Genomic DNA, 20620 nt, shown 5'->3' on the forward strand with positions numbered 1-20620 from the left:
AAGAGTCAATGCATGCTGTTCATTTGCTCTCCAAAAGGCCAGAAAAATACTGACGCCTTTCATTCAGTCATTCCGACTTGGTGCATTTGTCCCAAAACACCAATCAAAATACAGGAAAACCATATGACAGAAAAAATGGAAAAGTATTTATAGTAGCAAATAAATGAAAAAACTCAAACATTCAAAAGAGTTAAGTAGAGATTACTAACACCAGCTAGAAAAAAAACGAGTCTGCCATGAAGATGATCATGCATACCCAGAGGCAACATGACACCTGCATTGTGCTCAATTTCCTTACAGTCCTCCTTACAACTCTATACAAACAAATGGCCTAGAATTAAAAATATACACTCATCATTGTTACAAGGCTGAGAGTATGAGTGAATTGTTCTATCCCTGAGTGCTGAGTAAAAGGACTGTTTTGCTTTTGTGAGAAAAACTTGAAAAGTAAGCCATCATCAGAAAGCAAATTCCTGAAGCAGACAGACACACCTTGACTTCTCTTCCTGCAGTTGGCTCATCTGTTCCCCCAGGTGCCTCCTGAAGGTATTTTACCCAACAACACCTCTCTTGCCCATCCAAATATTACATGGAATTTGTGCGTCAGCTGAAATACCTGCCTCCTCCAAGATGCCCTCCTTGACTCTGCCCACAGTGAGCTTCCCACCCACACCATGTCCAGAGACCTCGATCAAGTCTGCTGTGACACATGATCACATCTGTCTACACAGTGTAGTCCTTCCTCTAATAGGTTCCCACTGCGTGTTTCCCGAGACAGTCCTGGGAGCCTTTGTGGCTACCTTGCTGTTCCCAAAGATGCTCTGCACAGTAGAAACTCAGGAAGTAGTTTCTGCACTGAATGGAAACAGAGGAGTTGGCTGTTTCCCATTTGCTCAGCTTTGATTCCTATTTGGACCTAGACTTATAGATTTGATTCTCAGGGATATGAAAAAGGAAAGTGAGAGAGCCAGCTGAAAGAATGAAAACTAGCAATCAGAGGCCTAGAAAGTTGATCCTAGGGTAGCTGGAAGTCTCGATGCCTAAGTCCATGGGCAAGAAAGCCTTATCCTAACTGTCTGGGGATAGCACGTCTCAAAGACCAGACAAAGAAGCAAAGTACAGAGAATCACCCAATGGAGAGAAGAAAGGGCAAGCCTATCAGTGTCTTGGCTGGTGTGTCCCTCTGTCCCAGGGAAAAGTGATTGCAGAGATTATCAATCAAGCACTTGGGAGGGACTTTGGAGTTGTGTATCTAGATTCACTTAGTCCTTCCAAAGGGGTAGGACTATGGTTGGTCTATGTGAGACTTTGGGCATACACTTTATCTGACTTGGCTCATTAGTATTATTTAGCAGTAGTGCCTTTTATCATTACCAAATAATTTCCCAAAAAGCTAGTACAAGTTTAACAGTATAACCATACAAAATGCAACACCAGCCTGGATGACTTGCAAAGACCTATGCTAGGGTCTCAAGATTTGTGTCCCTTGGATGCATATGTTTAAATCCAATCAGCAATGTGATGGTATCAGGAGGTGGGATGTGTGGGCCGTGGTTAGGACACGAGGGTAGACCCTTCTGAAGGGGATCAGTGCCATTCTAAAAGAGGCCCAGGAAAGCTGCCTGCCCCTTCTACCATGTCAGGATTCAGCAAGAAGTTTCCACGCATCAATCAGGAAACCAGCCTTCATCAGACACCAGGCCTTTGATGTTGGACTTTCCAGCCTCCAGAACTGGGAGGAATGAATGTTGTTTGTAACTCACTTGGCCTCTGACCTCGGGTGCAGCACCCTGAGTAGACCAAGACAGCATCTTCTGCACTCACAGTTTCATCCTCTATGAACAATCCCTTTATAAAAAGCTTGGCACTGAAGTTTCTCTCCTACACAACTAACCTCCCGACCTCTACCCCACAGATATGCTCTTCTAGGGTGCTCCTTTATTTCTTTATTCTGCTTCCTTTCCATCAACCCTGTAGACTCTATCTTCTCAGGGTCTTTCTTCTCCATCTTGGGTAGGATCAGCGTCCTGTCTGCCCTGCCTCCATGCCTCCATGCCTCCTGGAGGGAGCCTAACAACCTCCACAGCCTCAGCTCTTAAACCTCTTCCTCCAGCAGAACCTTCTGTGTGATATCCAGACCACATTTCCCACATTCCTGGTTACCTGCATCCACTCATTTCTCATGTGCTCCAAAGGCATATAAAATAGATCAAAGCATTATTGTTCCTGAAGCAAGTTTCTTCCACACAGTCACCAACTTGATTAATGGCAACACCATTTCCCACCTACCGCTGCAGTCAGGAAGCCGCCCCCTCCCTCTTAGCCACACTACATTTTTTAAAGTCAGCAATTCTGTTGTTTAGCAGGGAAAGTAGACTTTACTACTCTTCTTCAGAATCTTATTATGTCTAGGTAGACAACTGCAGTGGTCTTTTTTTTAATGTAGCTGTTTATTATTTAGAGAGGCAGAAAGACATGGGGTGGGGGACGGAAAGGGAGAATAAGAGGGAGAGAGGGAGGGAGAGAGGGAAAGAGGGAGGGAGGGAGGGCGAGAGAGAGAGAGAGAGGGAGAAAGAGAGAGGGGGAGAGAGGGAGAGAGAAAGAGGGAGAGAGAGAGGGAAGGAGAGAGGGAGAGAGAAAGAGGGAGAGGGAGGGAGAGAGGGAGGGAGGGAGAGAGGGAGAGAAGGAGAGAGAGAAAGAGCGCCCATTCAGTGGTCCACTACCCAAATGCCTGCAACAGCTGGGATTGGACTGGGTCTGGGCCAAATGTGAGGACCAGGAACTCAATCTGTTAGGTGGGAAGTTAGATATGAGCTTATCTAACTAAAGAGATAAGACATCTATATCCAGCATATGCATCTACATCTCAAAGTCATCCCCATAATGTTTCAGGGGCAGCCTGGCATTCGCATCCTGCCCTTCCCCCTTCTACCTGATAACCTGCCAGGTGGGGGTCCCCGCCCTGTCCCTTCTGCCTGACAAATCTTCCACAATCTCCCAGGTGCAGCCCAGTATCTGCATTTCAAACACCCTGCTCTGGATCCCCATTCTCTAGGGGGTCCTGCTCACCCTTCCTCTGAACCCAGGGTTGTGCCAGCTAGGCTTCCTCCTGTCTGATACCTTCAAGGGAAAACTCAGATAGAAGCTTCTTAACATTTACAGCCATAAAATCCTTTGTTTCAGGAGGAGATGTGTGAAGACAAAGACCCATCTCCTTAAAAACCCCTGGCCTCAACCGGACTGCGCACTCAGCCCTCTGCCTCTCTGCTGAGCAGCCTGCCTGGTCTGGCCAGGTGTATTCTCCACTTAACCATGTAACCTCGCTCCTTCCCCCCGCCTGAGTGACTGCACTCTCTCTCAGGCCCTGGAGAGGTGCCCATCCATCTTTGCGGATGTCCCTACCTTAATAAACTTTGCTACGTTTTACTTTCCACTACTCTGTCTCATGCCTGAATTCTTTCTTGCGTGAAGACAAGAACCCTCCATTTCTCCGGTAACAAATCCAGGTCTCCCACATGCGTGACAGGAGCCCAATTACTTGATCCATCACTGCTACCTCCCTGGGTCTGCATTAGCAAGAAGGTAGAGTCAAAAGGACAGGGTCAAGTATGAACTCAGGTACTCCAATGCAGCAAGTGGGTATCTTAACCACTAGGCTGATAACCTGTCCCTGCAGTGGTCTTTAGACTGGCATTTCTTTTTCCCAAAATTTCTCCTCAACCCTATTCTCTTCCCAGTCCAACTTCCAGGCCTCTGAATGATTCCCTTTATGGGTAACTGAGCAGCATTGTCTTATTAAATAAAAATTATGCGTCCACACTATTCACTTCCCTATAGCATATATGCCAACTGTCATTTAGCTTCTCACACCACCCATAGTATGACCTAACCATCCTAGCTCTGCTCCAGCCACACTTGCCTGTGTAACCTATGTATTGCTGTACTGTACTTCCTCCATTTCCTGAATATATTGTACTCTTTCAATATATGGCTCTGCATGTACTGTTCATTCTACCTGAAAGATACCATCCCCACCTGTTAATTAACATTTCGCCTTTCCAGCACAGTTCAGATATTCCTCCCAAATTCATTCTGATAGTTCAGTAAGTATTTCTTGAGTCACAACTCTTGGCTAAGCCTATACTTCCCTAAATAGAACAAATCACAATTTTTCCCATACTCCTTGGAGATTCTGGCCATGCCTCTGCCATATATCTAATTGCATATTGGACTTGTTTCTACAATCAAATAGACTGTGTTTTATTCATCATTATATTCCAATGTCTAGCTCTGATAAAATGGTTAACAAAATCCTTACACTTCCTCTAAGGCAAATCTGACCTTGGGTTAACTCAATAACTCTATTACCCTGCTGGAGTGCTCTACTTTCTGGCCTGTAGCCTTCAGGTTAATAAGAGCTCCTTGGTAGACAAAGGTCCAGCTATGTGCATTATATTTATACAAACTCAGTGAACGGCCTAAGCATTAGTTCATTAAGGGAATCAAGTCCCTATCTCAGAAAAAGTTTGGGAAAAACATTGGGCCAATTTCCATCATCCAGTTCTAGACTGTTCTCTCTCTCTCACCCTCTCCTACCCTCCTTCTCTATTCCATCTTCTCTCCCCTTCCTCTTTTTCCCTCCCTCCTTCCTTTCCCTGCTTCCTGACTTCTCAGCCTCTATTCTCTCCCCATACCTTTAATTTTACAGAGACGTCATCCTCCTCTAACTACAGAATGCTGGTGTTAATCCACGAAAACATATTCCACATGTCATTATTGTCATTATCTAGTTCTTTCCTTATTTGCAAATATTTAAGCAAAGAGAAAGCCAACTCACTTTAATAAGAGCTCTCTTTATGACATTGCCAATGTCTTGCCTCCACTCAGGAATGTCAGGATTGTGGTGATCCAGATTAGGAGAGAATGACAAGAGCTGGGACTGGAAGTATTCTGCAGAAGAGAGAGTGAATCAGTGAATTGAAAGGAGGAGTGACAGGCGAGGGACTCTATAATTGCTGTGTCTTGGGGAGTCTGCTCTGTTACATGACTTTAATTCCTTATTTTCAGCTTAATTCTTGGCTTCTGAAAGTAGAATTTGGTGACTGAAAGTACATTTGTGCTCGTTTGGCTAGTTCCTAAGATCTTCAGCTTTTTTTTCTTTTGAATAATATTGTCTGAAGTGAAAGATACGTATGAACCCCCAGAAGGAGATTTCTGCTGCTGTCTGTGGTGTCCTGCTGAGCGACAAATGTGTTAACAATCTGGGCTTGGTTGCAATGGAGTCTTTTCACTTCTCCTTCCCTCAGTGCCTGTGTCCATCCTGATAGAAATCACATCAGAGGATTCGAAAGGAGGCTAAAATGTTGTTGTCTGGGGTATGGATAGTGTTCAGCTTCTTAACCCGGTTGGTGAGGTCACAGTTTATTCACTAGGTGGAAACACATAAAGCTTAACTCATGATTGTTACATTTTTCTTGTAAAAATTACACTAAACATCCATTAAAAAAATACCTTCCAGGTGCCCACGTAGAACCTGAATTAAAGGTTTGCAGAGTTGTAGGGAAAGGATATTGATGAATAAATATGATCTGAATTTAACCCTCCAAAAAACCCACAGTGATAGTGGCTATGTCTAGGAACCTGGCAGGTTGTGTGAGGTAGCAGTAGAAGCATAGCTGATTGCCTTAAAAACAAATTTATAATCCACCGTAGAGAACAGGGTGGGGACCCTCTTGACTGTGCTCCTGCCCTTCTCCAAGCTTATATTCTTAGCCTCATCACCAAGCATTAGCAGGCAATGATGTTAGAAACTCTGACAACCACAAAAATGCATCTGTTCTATGCAGGTCTTCTGATTACTTGAGCTATCTGTTCTACAAGGGGAGGGACCATGACTCTTCAGCTTTTGAAACCTCTCGTCTCCATCTAACAAAAAGTGTTGTGAATAGCTTGGCAGGACATCAGATCTGACTCCTTCTACTTCTTGCTTAGCCTTCCTTCAACTTAGGGTGTGCATCTCTATTTAATGAGAACCCCAAAAGGGTAGTGGTCCAGATACACTGCAGGGGACAACACCTATGTGTGATCTGCTTCTCTTCTAAACTCAACCTCTCTACCCCAGAACAAGATAGGAGGTAGGCGTGGATCCCTCCTGGGGAATTTACAAATTATCTGTGATTGGCATTGGGGGTAGAGGGTAGATGGGAGGAATGGGCCAGGTAGGAGGGAGCATCATAGGACAACTTGCAGAGCTTACCGTGAACGGCAATATCTTTCGTGTCCTGGATAAGGGCATTCCCGGCAGCCACTTGCACTGTGATGGTGTTGGTTCCTTCAGCAGGGAAAGTGAAAGAAATGCTGCTGTCCAAGGTGATGAGGGGCTGTAAGAAGGAGAGATGACAACACCCATTTAGTCTTATGTAGGATATCAGATTTTCCTCCTTTCCTGTAAATCTCAAAATGCCACAAATGTGCATAGCAGATTAGATCCCTAGGGATTCTAACTTGAAAAGGGAAAAAAATAACTTTAACAGCTTCTTAAGACTGATTTTTCTCCTAGTATCTAGGAAGAATATTAATACATTTGAAACACATTGGGAAGTGTTAATCTCAAGGTAGGGTAAGACTGTGCAACCTACGTATCCCATGGCATTCTGCCCCTTCCCTTGCAGCAAATAGAAACAGTCTGTTCCTTTTGGCTCTGGGAATAGAAGATCATTTCTGTCCTCCCCTTAATACTTGGGGTCACTGTGTATTCTACCCACACTGTCAGATCTTTTAGAAAATTTATCATATTTTGCTTATTTCTGCATCACTCACCAAAAATAACAGAAAATATGTGTAAGGTAGATGTATGGTCACACTGCTCACTTTTCATTATATTTTATCTGTGTTTTCTATTGCAAGGCTTTTTTTTTCCCATTTTTAATAGGTTGGAAATAAACAAAAATATATCTGTAACTACTTTTTAAGCTCTGTTCCTTTTTTTCATCCCTGATCATAATAGATAGGAATTATAAAAATAGAGAAATAGAATTCTATTTTTCTACTGGGAATTAGGATCTTGATAAAAGCTGGTTTTTCTATCAGGAAGAAGAGAGTGCCAATGTTGACACTGAAGAACCATTATCAAGCTTTTGTCCTCTCAGGCTCTCTGTGACTGGGAAGGTAAGACATAATAGTAGGAGGCTTATCTGAGGCAGCTGACAGAGATTTCATGAGCACAGATAGTAGACTCCCTCTCCTCTCTGTGTCAGGATAAGAACAGGATAGAGTCATGATGAGCCAGGTGGGGAGCATAGGTTTGACCTTTTAAGGAGTAGGCGTGGACCAGGACTCCCACAGCACACCCACACATGGCATGGATGCATGACACAGAACTCTCAGAGGCTCCACTGCTGGACTGAAATTTCTTTCCAGATAGCAATCTTCAACTGAGCTTCTGAAAAAATAATTCAATTTCTTCTGCTTTAAAATTCTATAGTTCTATTTTATGATCAGGCTGATGGCTGGAGCTCGGACAGGATTAGAGATATTGCTCTAAGCTTCAGACACCCTTTCTTCTCTGCCAAATGAAAGGAGGAAGTAGATATATAAAAAGATACACCTTTTCCCTTAACTGAGGGCAAGCCCTCAGGTTCAGGCATCCCTTCCCACACTTATGGCTTGGTGATGGTGCACCCAAATTGTGGGCTTCTGAAATTAACAAGGGGTGAGGTACACATAGGTTCTATTGTGAACAATATATCCCATGGATCGATAGTGGCTGCTTACTGTCCTGAGAAGAAATCTGAAGTCAAGTTGGGCTCAGTATAGCGATACTGGCCATGGCCATAGCATAAGGGAATCACAACATGTGTATCACATTCTTGCCATTTTCTAGAATAAGAACTGTGTCTTTGTTACTATTTTAATGAATGACCACGGTTGAAGGTTGAATCTTTCCAGTTCTGAGTCTTAGTTCTTTACCCTTTAAATGAAGGGTTTGGGATAGAAGATCTTTAGGAACTCATTCAGTAATTAGAATCTACATATTTATGAATGGCTTTAGGCAAAATTTCTAATTTCTACCAGTCAGCGCATTAGGACTTACTGCCAGAAGAACTCCAACAACTTTACTACCTTAGTCACATTCTTGGAAACAAATAAAGACACCTCTATTTCCAACAGAATGGCTAAAACAGGTTTTAAAATAACACCAAATAATATTGAACACGTAGAGCAACTGGAATGCTCTAATTCTTGTGGAAATGTGAAACAGCAAAACTACCTTGGAAGGAAGTTTAGTTTTGCAAGAAATTGCAAGAACTTTGTTTCAAAGTGATTGTGCCATTTTACATTTCACAAATTGGCAATTGCAATCTAAGGAAGTTAGTCAAAAGAAAGGAAAACTCAAGTCCACTAACAACAATACAAAAAAAAAAGTTCATAGCAGATGATTCAAAACAGTTAGAAATCAGAAACAGCCCAGGAGTTCATCAACAGGTAAATGAATAAATGAGACACAATATATTCACACAATGACTAGAAAAGAGCCAATTCTGATACACAAGGGGATTGCAAAAGGTTCATGAAAAATGCATATAATGAAAAAGACTATACATAGATTTCAAAAGTGATTTTGCACCAAAATAAACTTATATTTTAATTTCATTTTCCCATGAATTTTAATTATATATATATATATATGGATAAATTCCAAAACCACACATGGTGAAAAAATTCATACTGTGTGATTACATTTTCATGAAGTTCTATAACAGAGAAATCTAATCTATAGTGGAAAAAAAAACAAAATACTGATTGAGAAGCAGTATGAGAGAACTTTCTGGAATGATGGTAATGTTTTATATCTTGATAGGAGTTTGAATTATACAGCAAATGCCTCTGTCAAAACTCAGTAAGTACACACTGCAGATTTGAACTTTCCATTGTTGATGCATTTTATAAACCTGCTTGGAGAAGAGTAGCAAGAATCTTGAACTAAAGTTAATGATTTGAAAGCTGTGTCATTTAGGACAAAGTCTATAAATTTCTTAAATGTCATGGCCAGTACTGTGGTTGGACATAGCCTGAGTGGCTCCCAAGGTTCCACGTGTTGAAATTTAATCCCCACTGGGAGGCATTAAGGGGGTGGAAAGTTAGGCTGACTGTGGTGTTCATAGGTGTGGGCTCTGGGAAGTTATCAGGGTTAAAGTCATTAAGGGATAGCCCCCATGATGGAATCTTGGTGGCTTTATAAGGAGGCATGGAGAGAGGGATCAGACAGGCACACACACACACATACACACACACACACAAGTGCCCCACATCTCTTGCCTGTGATGCTCTGCATCACCTTGGTTCCCTGCCAATAAGAAGGTCATCAACTGCTGAGGCCCCTGGAGCTTGTACCTCCAGAACAGTGAGCCAAAACAAACCTGCTTTCCTTATAAAGTAGCCTGCCTCAGATATTTCATCATGGTAATCGGAAACAGTGATTCAGGTGGGGTGGATAGAGAGATGTGTTATACAATAAGTACAGTACAATGTTAATGGTAGACTACAGGTGGCAGCTATGTGGATGCTCACTGCAAAATTCTTGCAACTGAAGTGCATGTTTGAAATTTTTTTAACTTTTATTTAATGAATATAAATTTCCAAAGTACAGAATTTTGATTACAATGGCTTCCCCCCCATAACATCCCTCCAACCCACAACCCTCCCCTTATCCACTCCCTCTCCCCTTCCATTCACATCAAGATTCATTTTCGATTCTCTTTATATACAGAAGATCAGTTTAGCATACATTAAGTCAAGATTTCAACAGTTTGCTCCCACACAGAAACATAAAGTGAAAAATACTGTGTGAGTACTAGTTATAGCATTAAATCTCAATGTACAGCACACTGAGGACAAAGATACTACATGAGGAGTAAGTGCACAGTGACTCCTGTTGTTGACTTAACAAATTGACACTCTTGTTTATGGCATCAGTAATCACCCTAGGCTCTTGTCATGAGCTGCCAAGGCTATGGAAGCCCCCTGAGTTCACTGACTCTGATCATTTTTAGACAAGGCCATGGTCAAAGTGGAAGTTCTCTCCTCCCTTCAGAGAAAGGTACCTCCTTCTTTGATGACCCATTCTTTCCACTGGGATCTCACTCGTGGAGATCTTTCATTTAGGTTTTTTTCCCCCCCCAGAGTGTCTTGGCTTTCCATGCCTGAAATACTCTCATGGGCATTTCAGCCGGATCCTCATGCCTTAAGGGCTGATTATGAGGCCAGAGTGCTGTTAGGACATTTGCCATTCTATGGGTCTGCTGTGTATCTCACTTCCCATGTTGGACCATTCTCTCCCTTTTTGATTCTATCAGCTAGTATTTGCAGACACTATTCTTGTTTATGTGATCCTTTTGGTTCTTAGTCCTATCATTACGATCAATTGTGAACAGAAATTGATCACTGGGACTAGTGAGATGGCATTGGTACATGCCACCTCAATGGGATTGAATTTGAATCCCCTGGTATGTTTCTAACTCTACTGTTGAACTAGTAGGCTAAAATAGAAAAATTATAAATGTGCATTTACTTTATCTGGTTCCATGAATGACTCTCTTCGGCTATGTTCACTGTCCTTGTGTTTTGTTACGGCCCTTGGCTTTCTCTCGCCTCCTCCCACCTCTTGCCACCAGGCATTTTTCTCCTTTACTAGTCTTCTCCTCAGGAAACCTTCACTGGTTGTATGTCATCTTCTTCAGCTCTTGTCGCAAGGCTCTGGTGGTTAGAGCCAGTGCTGAGTAACGGCGTCTCTTCTGAGAAGAGCAGAATTCCTCCCGTTCTAGCAGATTTGATCTTGTCTCCATCTAGCTGATTCCCTAGAAGACCTAGGACCAAGTAAGAGCGCAGGGCTGCAGGACAAGGCCTGCCGTCTAAGGTGGGAGAGCAAGGGCTTCCTGCCAGCCGGTCAGGGCACTGAGCCACAACAAACAAACTGTGCTGAATGGAAACACTTGTTCCCCTGATAGCAGGCCACAGACGTCCCTGCTAGGAAAATAGCAGAAGCTAATTTTGTTTTCCAAATTGCTTTTGTTTTCCATCAGCTGTTATGGCATCATGGCTGATTTCACTTCCTTGCAAAGCTGGAACACTCACCAGGATTCTTGAGTTCTTCATTGGTCATTGATATCTAGTGCCCAATGCTAAATTAAATCAAGTATTTTAAGGTTCATTTACTCAAATCTATTAGGCAAGCAGACACATTTATTAAGCCAGACCTCTGTTAATCCCAGCAAATTGGCCGTTCAGAGCCCCACAAATCCAACAGGCAGCCGATTACTTTTCTGTCTCTGTGCTTGCTCCAAGCTGCAGGGCCGGCCCACAATCAGCTCCTTGGAATAATACCGCACGCCCTGCTTAGGCTGGGGGTTACATCCCTCCCCACTGAGCATCTCGCCCGTGCGACAGGTCACATATTATCCACTGAGCACAGCAGGGAGGCAACAAAGCTCTGAGTACTTGGTTATGAGATTTCCACCTGCCTAATGGTACAACGAGCTGCAGGGAAATCTCAGGATGAAGGCTACATCAGCCTCACAGACACAGGAAGTTAACATTGCATATTAGAAAATGCCCACTGTTTAAAATGCATATCTTGATAAAAGCTGCCATTTCCAGATTGAACAGACTATGCAATCACTGTGCTTGCCTTATTTAAGACCTTCAGTAGATTATACAGTAATATATGGAAAGTGCTTATCACATGAAGTGGAAAGGCAGCATATATAATTGTAGATGTGCTATGTTCAGAACTGTGTAAAATATTAAATACACCCAAAGGCAAGAAAGAAACACAGCAAAGTAATTCCTATAGTTCTGTTATGACTATGGAATTAATATGAAAATTCACAGAAAAAATAATTTTGCTAAAATGTGTGCACACGCATACACATGCTCAAATACATCCAAAAACTCATTGAAAGTACCTGCTAAAGCATCACTGTCCACACATCTGGCTCTATCTTCCATCTTTCTGTCCTAAATTTGAGTTTCCATGAAAAAATTCAAACCTTACATTTGTGTCTTTCACAGCCATCCATCAACTATCCGCTCCAAATTTCAGCTTCTTCTCCAGCTTCTGCCCAGATGAACCTTTTAGAGTGGCTTCACATAACACAAGCATTCCCAAAGCCTCACCTTCACTCACAAATCCCTCTCTCTTCACTGCCTCTGTTTTACTGGTTCTTCAGTGTCAGTGCCGGACTAATTTCACTCCGTGACCAACAACGTCTGCATCCATTGCCCTCTAAGCTACTTGATTTGACCAGTAATATTACATTCCTATTGACTTCACTTCTTCTATATTTTCTTGGATGTTAACCTCATTTTCTCAAATAGATTATGTTTCTTTAAGATAACAACTGAGTTTTATGCTCTTTTGTATTCCTCAGGATATCTAGCACAAAACACAGAATCTTCCAAAAGACCCATAGCAGTACTATTACAACTTAACATCTCATGCTTATAGGTTTATAGGTGTATGAGTTGGGTTTCAAGAATGCATGCACTCATCTATTTACTTATATGTACATCACATTTGCTCGCCAGTTATTGTGGATTCAACTTGCCTTCTAATTTGGCAAAAAAATCTCAAAGAATTTATGGAGAATGTTGTATGTGTTCTGCTACTTCTAAACATACGAAAGCCATGGTTGATTTCACTGATTTTCTGATGCTTAACCTTGTATATCCCTTGCACAAAACAAATACAGGAATAAATGCCCCAAATCAGGATTAACTCCTTTAACAGATCAGTTTGCTATCAAAGGGAGCAAAGCACTCTAAAATCACAGCACTCATCATCACACCCAAAAACACCCATTCATTTTCCAGTCAACTATGGTGATAATTAGATCAATTATTGGACACTGTGGCCATCTTGACATATTTCTGGGATGGTACTAGTAGAAAGCACTGAAAATGTAACTCATGCAAATGGACCACATAACCATTTTTGCACAACTAATGGTTAGATGTGTTCTAAACCCTATATACACCCTTCACTACTTAATCTTCTACTATTCTCACTTAAATATTTTGATCAATAAAACTGAGACCCAAAGGACTTAGAGTAAAGGCCTACAGCAAAGAAAAATATGTCTAGGCTTCAACCTAGGTTGTTTTATTCTGAAATGAAGTCTTTCGTGTATGAACATTCTTTAGATTTTTTGAAGACAAAACCAGTTGTCAGTTCTTTGCGATTTGGGCAAGTGTGCACCACTTCATGTTCAAGGTAACAGATGAAAAATTTCTAACACAGGATAATTTCTGGTTATCACTAATTCAAATAATACAACTATAATACCAATATGTAATATAAAATAAAATTTTCACAATATGGCATAATAGAGATTAGGTAGGTAGAGAGAGAGAGAACCACGATGGATTTCAAATAATAACTCAGTACTGTGCTGATCATGTGTTAGATATTAGGATCTGTGTTTAAGACCAAAGGAAAGACTCAGATTAAGTGATTTGTTCAAGATAATATAGACAATTCTTAGAGAAATATAAACTTGAATTCCCAATCACCTTCTCTCTCTCTTTCCTCACTCCCTCTCTCCTTTCTTCTTTCCTTTTTGTCCTTCTCTCTCTCTCTCTCTCTCTCTCTCTCTCTCAAGCCAGTTAAAGGAGCCATCAAGCCACTGCATACAATACTGGTATTCCACCTCAGAGTGTTGGTTTCAGTTCCAGCTGCTCTGCTTTTGATCCAGCTCCCTGTTAATGTGCTGGAAGGCAGCAGATGATGACCAAAGTACTTGGGACCCTGCCACCCAAATGGAGGACCTGGATGGAGTCCCTGGCTTTGGCTTGGCCCAGACATGGGTATTGTGGTCATCTGGGGAATGAACCATGGTATAAGAGATCTCTCTCTCTCTCTCTCTGCCTCTCTTCCTTTTAAATGAATGAATGGATGGTTTTTCTTTTCTTTTCTTTTTTTTTTTTTACAGGCAGAGTGGACAGTGAGAGAGAGAGACAGAGAGAAAGGTCTTCCTTTTGCCATTGGTTCACCCTCCAATGGCCGCCGCGGCCAGCGCCTTGCGGCTGGCGCACCGCGCTGATCCGAAGGCAGGAGCCAGGTGCTTCTTCTGGTCTCCCATGGAGTGCAGGGCCCAAGCACTTGGGCCATCCTCCACTGCCTTCCCTGGCCACAGCAGAGAGCTGGCCTGGAAGAGGGGCAACCGGGACAGAATCCGGCGCCCCGACCGGGACTAGAACCCGGTGTGCCGGCGCCGCTAGGTGGAGGATTAGCCTAGTGAGCCGCGGCGCCGGCCCAAATGGATGGTTTTTAAAACCTAATTACTCCTTTCTCTCTGTCTCTCTCTCTCTCACTGTCCACTCTGCCTGTCAAAAAAAAAAAAAAAAAAAAAAAAAAAAGGCCGGCGCCGCGGCTCACTAGGCTAATCCTCTGCCTAGCGGCGCCGGCACACCGGGTTCTAGTCCCGGTCGGGGCGCCGGATTCTGTCCCGGTTGCCCCTCTTCCAGGCCAGCCCTCTGCTGTGGCCAGGGAGTGCAGTGGAGGATGGCCCAGGTGCTTGGGCCCTGCACCCCATGGGAGACCAGGAAAAAGCACCTGGCTCCTGGCTCCTGCCATCGGATCAGCGCGGTGCGCCGGCCGCAGCGCGCCGGCCGCGGCGGCCATTGGAGGGTGAACCAACGGCAAAGGAAGACCTTTCTCTCTGTCTCTCTCTCTCTCACTGTCCACTCTGCCTGTCAAAAAAAAAAAAAAAAAAAAAAAAACCTAATTACTAATTAGACACTGCATGGCCTTTCAGATCTCAGCATCAGCACTCAAAAAAAATGATATTGTAGAGGAACTCAAAAAAAAAAAAAAGATTGTACTTATTGTGTCTTCAGTTCTTGCAGGCTGCTGAGTAAACTCTTGTGTTGATAATGGCCAAGAATTACTCTTCTTGTGCACAGGAGTTCTCAGTAGAGCCCACCAGGTAAATGGACATTTATAGAAAGAAAGCTCCCTGAATTGACAGCTAACATCTCATATATGCAGATGAGAAATTAACTTAAAATTCTCCTCTTTCTACATTTTTTCAATAAAGTCTTTTCTCAATCCTTTCACCACATGTGTCTGCTGAGCTTTGAACCAAGATTTTGAGTGTGCAACCTCTAGGATACAAACACGTCTATGGTGCAGCTAAACTATCTTGGTGCTGTGGGCAGAATTAAGGTTTGCTGGATGGGAATTAGGAGCCCTAGGTTGTAGGTCTAGATCTGCAACTAACTGCTTGAACTTGGGATGCTCATCTCACAAAGGGAGTGTACTTTTCTAATGTACCAGAGAGTTCACTAAGTATCTTGCTTTGCTATTATCCTGTTGAATTATAATGGTAGAGGTGCAAAAGCTTTAGTCACCTAAACCAAGAAATGAATTTGGAAGCCTGAGGCATAAAAATACAAAAAGAAAAGATATGTGTCAAAACAGAATAGTTATCTGCTCTATTGTTTACCAATACATCCTAAAAGCAGTTTCAATGACATAATAAAAAGCATCCATTTATTGAGTAAATACAATACGCCATGTAAATATATATGATCTTCACCTTCACACAATCAGGATAAGACTGACATTCCCTTCAGTGTTCAGGGAGTAGATTGCATCTTAGGTCAAATAATTTGACCAAGCTCACACAGACAAGAGGTGGCAGTACTGGAAACCTAACCTACAATTTTACAAATCCAAGGTCTATATTCTGACCACAGGATCAGTTCGCTTCCCTAGGAAAGACCAGAGATGAGTTACTGTCCACTCATACAAGACAAGGTTTGAGTGTAAGGGTGAAGTTCCCTTTGGTCATCACTAATCAGTAACCAGATACTTATTTCACTATCTTTTGATATTCTGTATTCCAAACTCTGATGGGATATTTTTCTTTAATTTTTTTTTTAAATTAAACCTCTTTCCAGGATGAGCAATGTCAATTACATCACGAGTTTCCAAGAAAAACACAAGTCAGAATTGAAAATTCCGGGAGTCCAGTCATAGGAAAGTCCTCATGATTTTGTAAATTTTGTAACTAAGACCTTAAAAGCCTCTCCAGAAAATAAATAAATTAAATTAAATTTTAAAAAGAGAGAGAGAGAGGTAAAAAACTTTCTTGTTTCCAGCAGGGAGAAAGAAAAAGGAATGATTTTTGTAACATATCAGAGCACTCTTTAAACAAATAAATAAATGAGATCTACCTCCAGAAGAAACTGGTAAATCAGAGCCTAACCTGCTAAGATTTTATCACAGACTAACGACTCTGGGGAAGGGAAATACACACCCTAGCTGTGCTTGCCCACCTTGGAGGAGGCACTAATAAACACCTGAAAAGTACTTAGTCCAGAGGTACAGGCCCACTAAAAGATGCAGGCCTAATGACAGGCCTACAGAAAGCTTCTGGTTCCTCATATGTCACCACCACTTCACCAAAGGCCTAGTAACAGCACTTCCTTTTATGCATTAATTTTGTCTAACCATAAAGAAAAATAATTACAAGCCATACCAAAAGGCAAAACAACAGTTTGAAGATACAGAACTGGACACAGCAAGTTTGCTAAAATATAGACTGGGATAAAACAACTATGATTAATATACTAAGGCCTCTGATAAAGTAGATGCCATGCTAGAAAAGATGGCAGTGTAAGTAGAAATATGGAAATCCTAAGAAGGAACCAAAAAGAAATTATAGAGATCAAAATGTAACAGAAATGAAGAATGTCATTGATTGGCTTGTTAGATCACAGTTGAGGGGCCTGCTCTGTGGTGCAGCAGGTTAAGCTACTGCCTGCAATGCTGCCATTCACATCAGAGTGCCAGTTCAAGGCTTAGCTCCCCTGCTCCTGATCCAACTTCCTCATGTGCACCTGGAAAAGCAGCAGAAGATGGTCCAAGTACTAGGGCCCCTGCCACCCACATGGGAGACCTGGATGGAGCTCCAGCCTTCTCACTTTGAGCCTGGCCCAGCCCTGGCTACTGCAGCCATTTGAGGAGTAAACCAAGGGATGGAAGATCTCTGTTTCTCCCTTTATGTCTCTCTGTGTCACTCCACCTTTCAAATACATTAAATAAAAATTATAGAAAGAAGAACACAACTGAGGAAAGAATCTCTCAGCTAGAAGATATTACAATAAAAACATTCGAACTGCAAATCAAAGAGAACAAATTTTTGCAAAAGAAGCAGAATATATAAACAGGGTTCAAGACAAATAAAAATGTATAAATATATGTAAAGTTAAACCCAGAGGGAAAAGAGGGAGGGAAAAGGAGAAATATATGAAACAATGTGATGACCCATAATCTCCCTCAACATAACAACAAATACCAAAAAACAGACACATGAAACTCAGAGAACATCGCACAGGATAAATGCTGAAAAGCCTACACCTCAGTATATCATTTTCATGCCATTGCAAATAAAAGATTATGAAAAAAGCTTGTAAGAAGCCAGAGGAAAGAAACAATTTACTTCTAGAGAAGACAAGAATTACTTCCAACTTCTCCATAGAAACCAGGCAGTGAAGAAGTGGAGTCATGCATTTAAAGTGTTGAGATCAAAAGCACCAAATCACCAACTCTGTACCTCATAAAATTATTCTTCAAAAATGAAGAAGAAAAAATGATGTTTTCAGATAAATAAAAATTGAGGGAATTTGTTGTCAGCAGATGTGCCTTCCAGAACTGTTAAATTCTTTATAAAGAAGGGAGGGTAAATACTGGTCAGAAATTCTGAACCACATAAAGAAACAAGGAGCACAGAAGAAGACATAAGTAACAGTAAAATAAAACACATTTCCTCTTCTTTTTAGTTGACCTAACAATATTTTATTTAAAACAATAATTGTAACAATGAATTGATTATGCATGCTTCTGTATATATCTAATGGATTCTTATATATAAGTGAATTAAGTGACAACAAGATACAGGAGGTAATAGGGAAGAATTATGATTATCTTATTAGGTAGTTGTATTACCCTATTACCTTAGAAGTAGGATAGAGTCACAGAAAATGGGCTTGGATTCATTGTAAATGTGCATTGCAAATTCTAGGACAACCACTAAATAAAGTAATTTTGAAGATACAAGTGATATGCTAGGCAAGGAGAGGAAAATCAGTAAGGACATAGTTGAACTATGTCAATCAACTGCATATAATAGACATCTATAGATTGTGTCATCAACAATAGCAGAGTAACATAATTCTCAAACTCATACAGATGTTTACCAACACAGAACACATTCTGGACCTAAAATACACTTTAACAAGTTTAAAAGGAGAGAAACTATATAATGCCCTAACTCAGACTACAACAGAGTTAAACTATAAATCAATAATAGAAAGATAACTGGAAAATAGAAAAATATGTGGAGATTAATCAACACACTTTTAAACAATACATAGATCATCAAAGAAGAAATCACAAGAGAAAATTTGAAAATATTTTAACTAAATAAAAATGGAAACACTGCCTATCAAAATTGGTAGGAAATAGCAAAAGCAGAGTTTGGAATGACCTTTATAGCACTGGGTACACATGTAGTGAAAGAGAAAAATCTAAAAACAAGCACCTATTCTTCCACTTTAGAAAACTAAAAAAGGAAAAACAAATTCAATCCAAAATAAGCAGAAGAAACAATAAAAATTAGAACATAAAGCAATGATACTGAAAACAGGAAATCAATAGAGAAAATAAATGAAGCCAAAAGCTGCTGTTGTGAAAATAACAATAAAACTGATAAGCCTCATGCCAGGTTAATTTAAAAAGAGAGAGGGGACATAATTTACTAATATCAGAAATCAATGAAGGCATCACTACAGATCCTATGCATATTAAAAAGATAATAAATAAATACAATGGACAATTTCATTACCACAAATTTGATAACCTAGATGAAATGGATCAATTCCTTGAAAGATAGAACTTGCCAAACTTCACATAAAAGAAATAAAATCTTAACAGGCCCATAACTTTCTGAAATTGAACCAGTCATTAATAATCTTTCCAAACAGAAAGCACCAGGCCCAAATGGTTTTACTAGTGAATTCTACCAAACATTTAAGAAGTGAAAAACCATATCAACTATCAATGATTTTTTTTAAAATCCAACAAAATCCAAAATAATTAACAACAATAAATAAATTCCTGGGAATAAAAAGTGATTATAGCAATGTTGCAGAATATAAAGTTAATGTACAAAAGTTGATCACTTTCCATATACCAGTAATGATCAAGAAAAATTTGAATTAAAAATACAATACCATTTATATGAGTACTATCAAAATGAAATAATTATGATAAATTTAATAAAATATGTGCCAGACCTACAAAAGTTCATGGAAAATGATTATAAACATTAAATATGGATTTCAAATATTTTGACAAATATAAACTTTTAATTCCACTTTCTTTGAACTTTTTGAGGTACTCTCATATGTAAAGAAAACTACAAAACTCTACTCAAAGAAATTAAACAACAACTAAATAAATGAAAAGAAATAAGAGAGTTTCGAAAAAGTTTGTGGAAAATGGAATTAAGTGATAATGTGAATTTTCCGTGAATTTTTTGAAACCCTCTTATTTATGGCTAGGAAGATTCAATACTGTCGAGATGTCAGTTCTTAGCAATTTGATGTAGATTCATTGGAACCCCAAACTCCAAGCAAGTTATTCTTTAGTTAACAGTAGAATTTTAAAGTTTATATTGAAAGGGAAAAGACTCAGATTAACAAACATAATATCGAAGAAGAGAAAGTTGAATGACTGACCCCACCTGACTTGAAGACCAATAGTAAATGTATATTAATTGAGGCAGAGTGGCACTGGTAAAAGAACAAATAAATCAATGTAGCTTAATAGAAAGCCGGAAATAAATCCATTTCATATTTGAGGAAACAGCAAAGGCAATATCACAGAGTGAAGATACTCTTTTCAAAATATGGTACTTGTACAACTAGACAAGCAGTTGCAAAAATAACATGAATCTAGGTATAGACATACCCACCAAAAAATGAATCTAAAAATGAATCCAAGATCTAAATATAAAATGCAAAGCCATAGAACTCTAGAAGATAACTTAGGAGAACACCTAGATGACATTATGATGGCAATTACATTTTAGATAAAACACCAATCATATGACCCATTGTAGAAATAATTGATAAACTGGCCTTCATTAAAAATACAAAAGACACTGTCCAGAGAATGAAAAGTCAAGCCATATGCTTGCAGAAAATATTAGCAAAAGATATACCAGAATTGTTACCTAATATACACAAAGAACTCTTAAAGCTCAACAACAATGACAAAAAAGCAACCAGACTAAAAAACAAACAAAAGATCTCAATAGACATCTCATCAAATTTGATATATAGTTGGCAAATAAGCACACAGAAAATGTGCCACATGATATGTTATCAGAGAAATGCAAATGCAAACAACAATGAGATATTACTAAGCTGATTAGAATGGCCAACATCTGGAACATGACACCACCCAATGATGGTGATCATGTGGAGTAACAGGAACTCTCATTCATTGCTGGTGGAAATGTAAAACCGTCCACCATGTTGGGAGACAGATTGG

The 20620-nt window shown here is 40.4% G+C and overlaps 1 protein-coding gene and 1 long non-coding RNA gene across 3 annotated transcripts in view; one reads left to right on the plus strand and one right to left on the minus strand.

Moving 5' to 3' along the window:
* Positions 1-20620, plus strand: part of LOC127484164 (uncharacterized) — a 34033-nt gene that overhangs the window by 10290 nt on the left and 3123 nt on the right. Inside the window, exon 2 of the long non-coding RNA XR_007910933.2 lies at positions 7090-7167. This is a non-coding gene — a long non-coding RNA (uncharacterized lncRNA). The remainder of the gene's footprint in view (positions 1-7089; positions 7168-20620) is intronic.
* SORCS3 (sortilin related VPS10 domain containing receptor 3) overlaps positions 1-20620 on the minus strand; it is a 646463-nt gene that overhangs the window by 10173 nt on the left and 615670 nt on the right. For both annotated transcript variants that reach the window (XM_051823565.2, XM_051823568.2), the window contains 2 exons: positions 6257-6380; positions 4838-4950 (listed from right to left, as the gene is read on the minus strand). In XM_051823565.2, coding sequence (XP_051679525.1) covers positions 4838-4950; positions 6257-6380 — 237 coding nt within the window. The remainder of the gene's footprint in view (positions 1-4837; positions 4951-6256; positions 6381-20620) is intronic.

This window comes from Oryctolagus cuniculus, chromosome 15 (genome assembly GCF_964237555.1).
Source record: "Oryctolagus cuniculus chromosome 15, mOryCun1.1, whole genome shotgun sequence".
Classification (NCBI taxonomy): Eukaryota; Metazoa; Chordata; class Mammalia; order Lagomorpha; family Leporidae; genus Oryctolagus; species Oryctolagus cuniculus.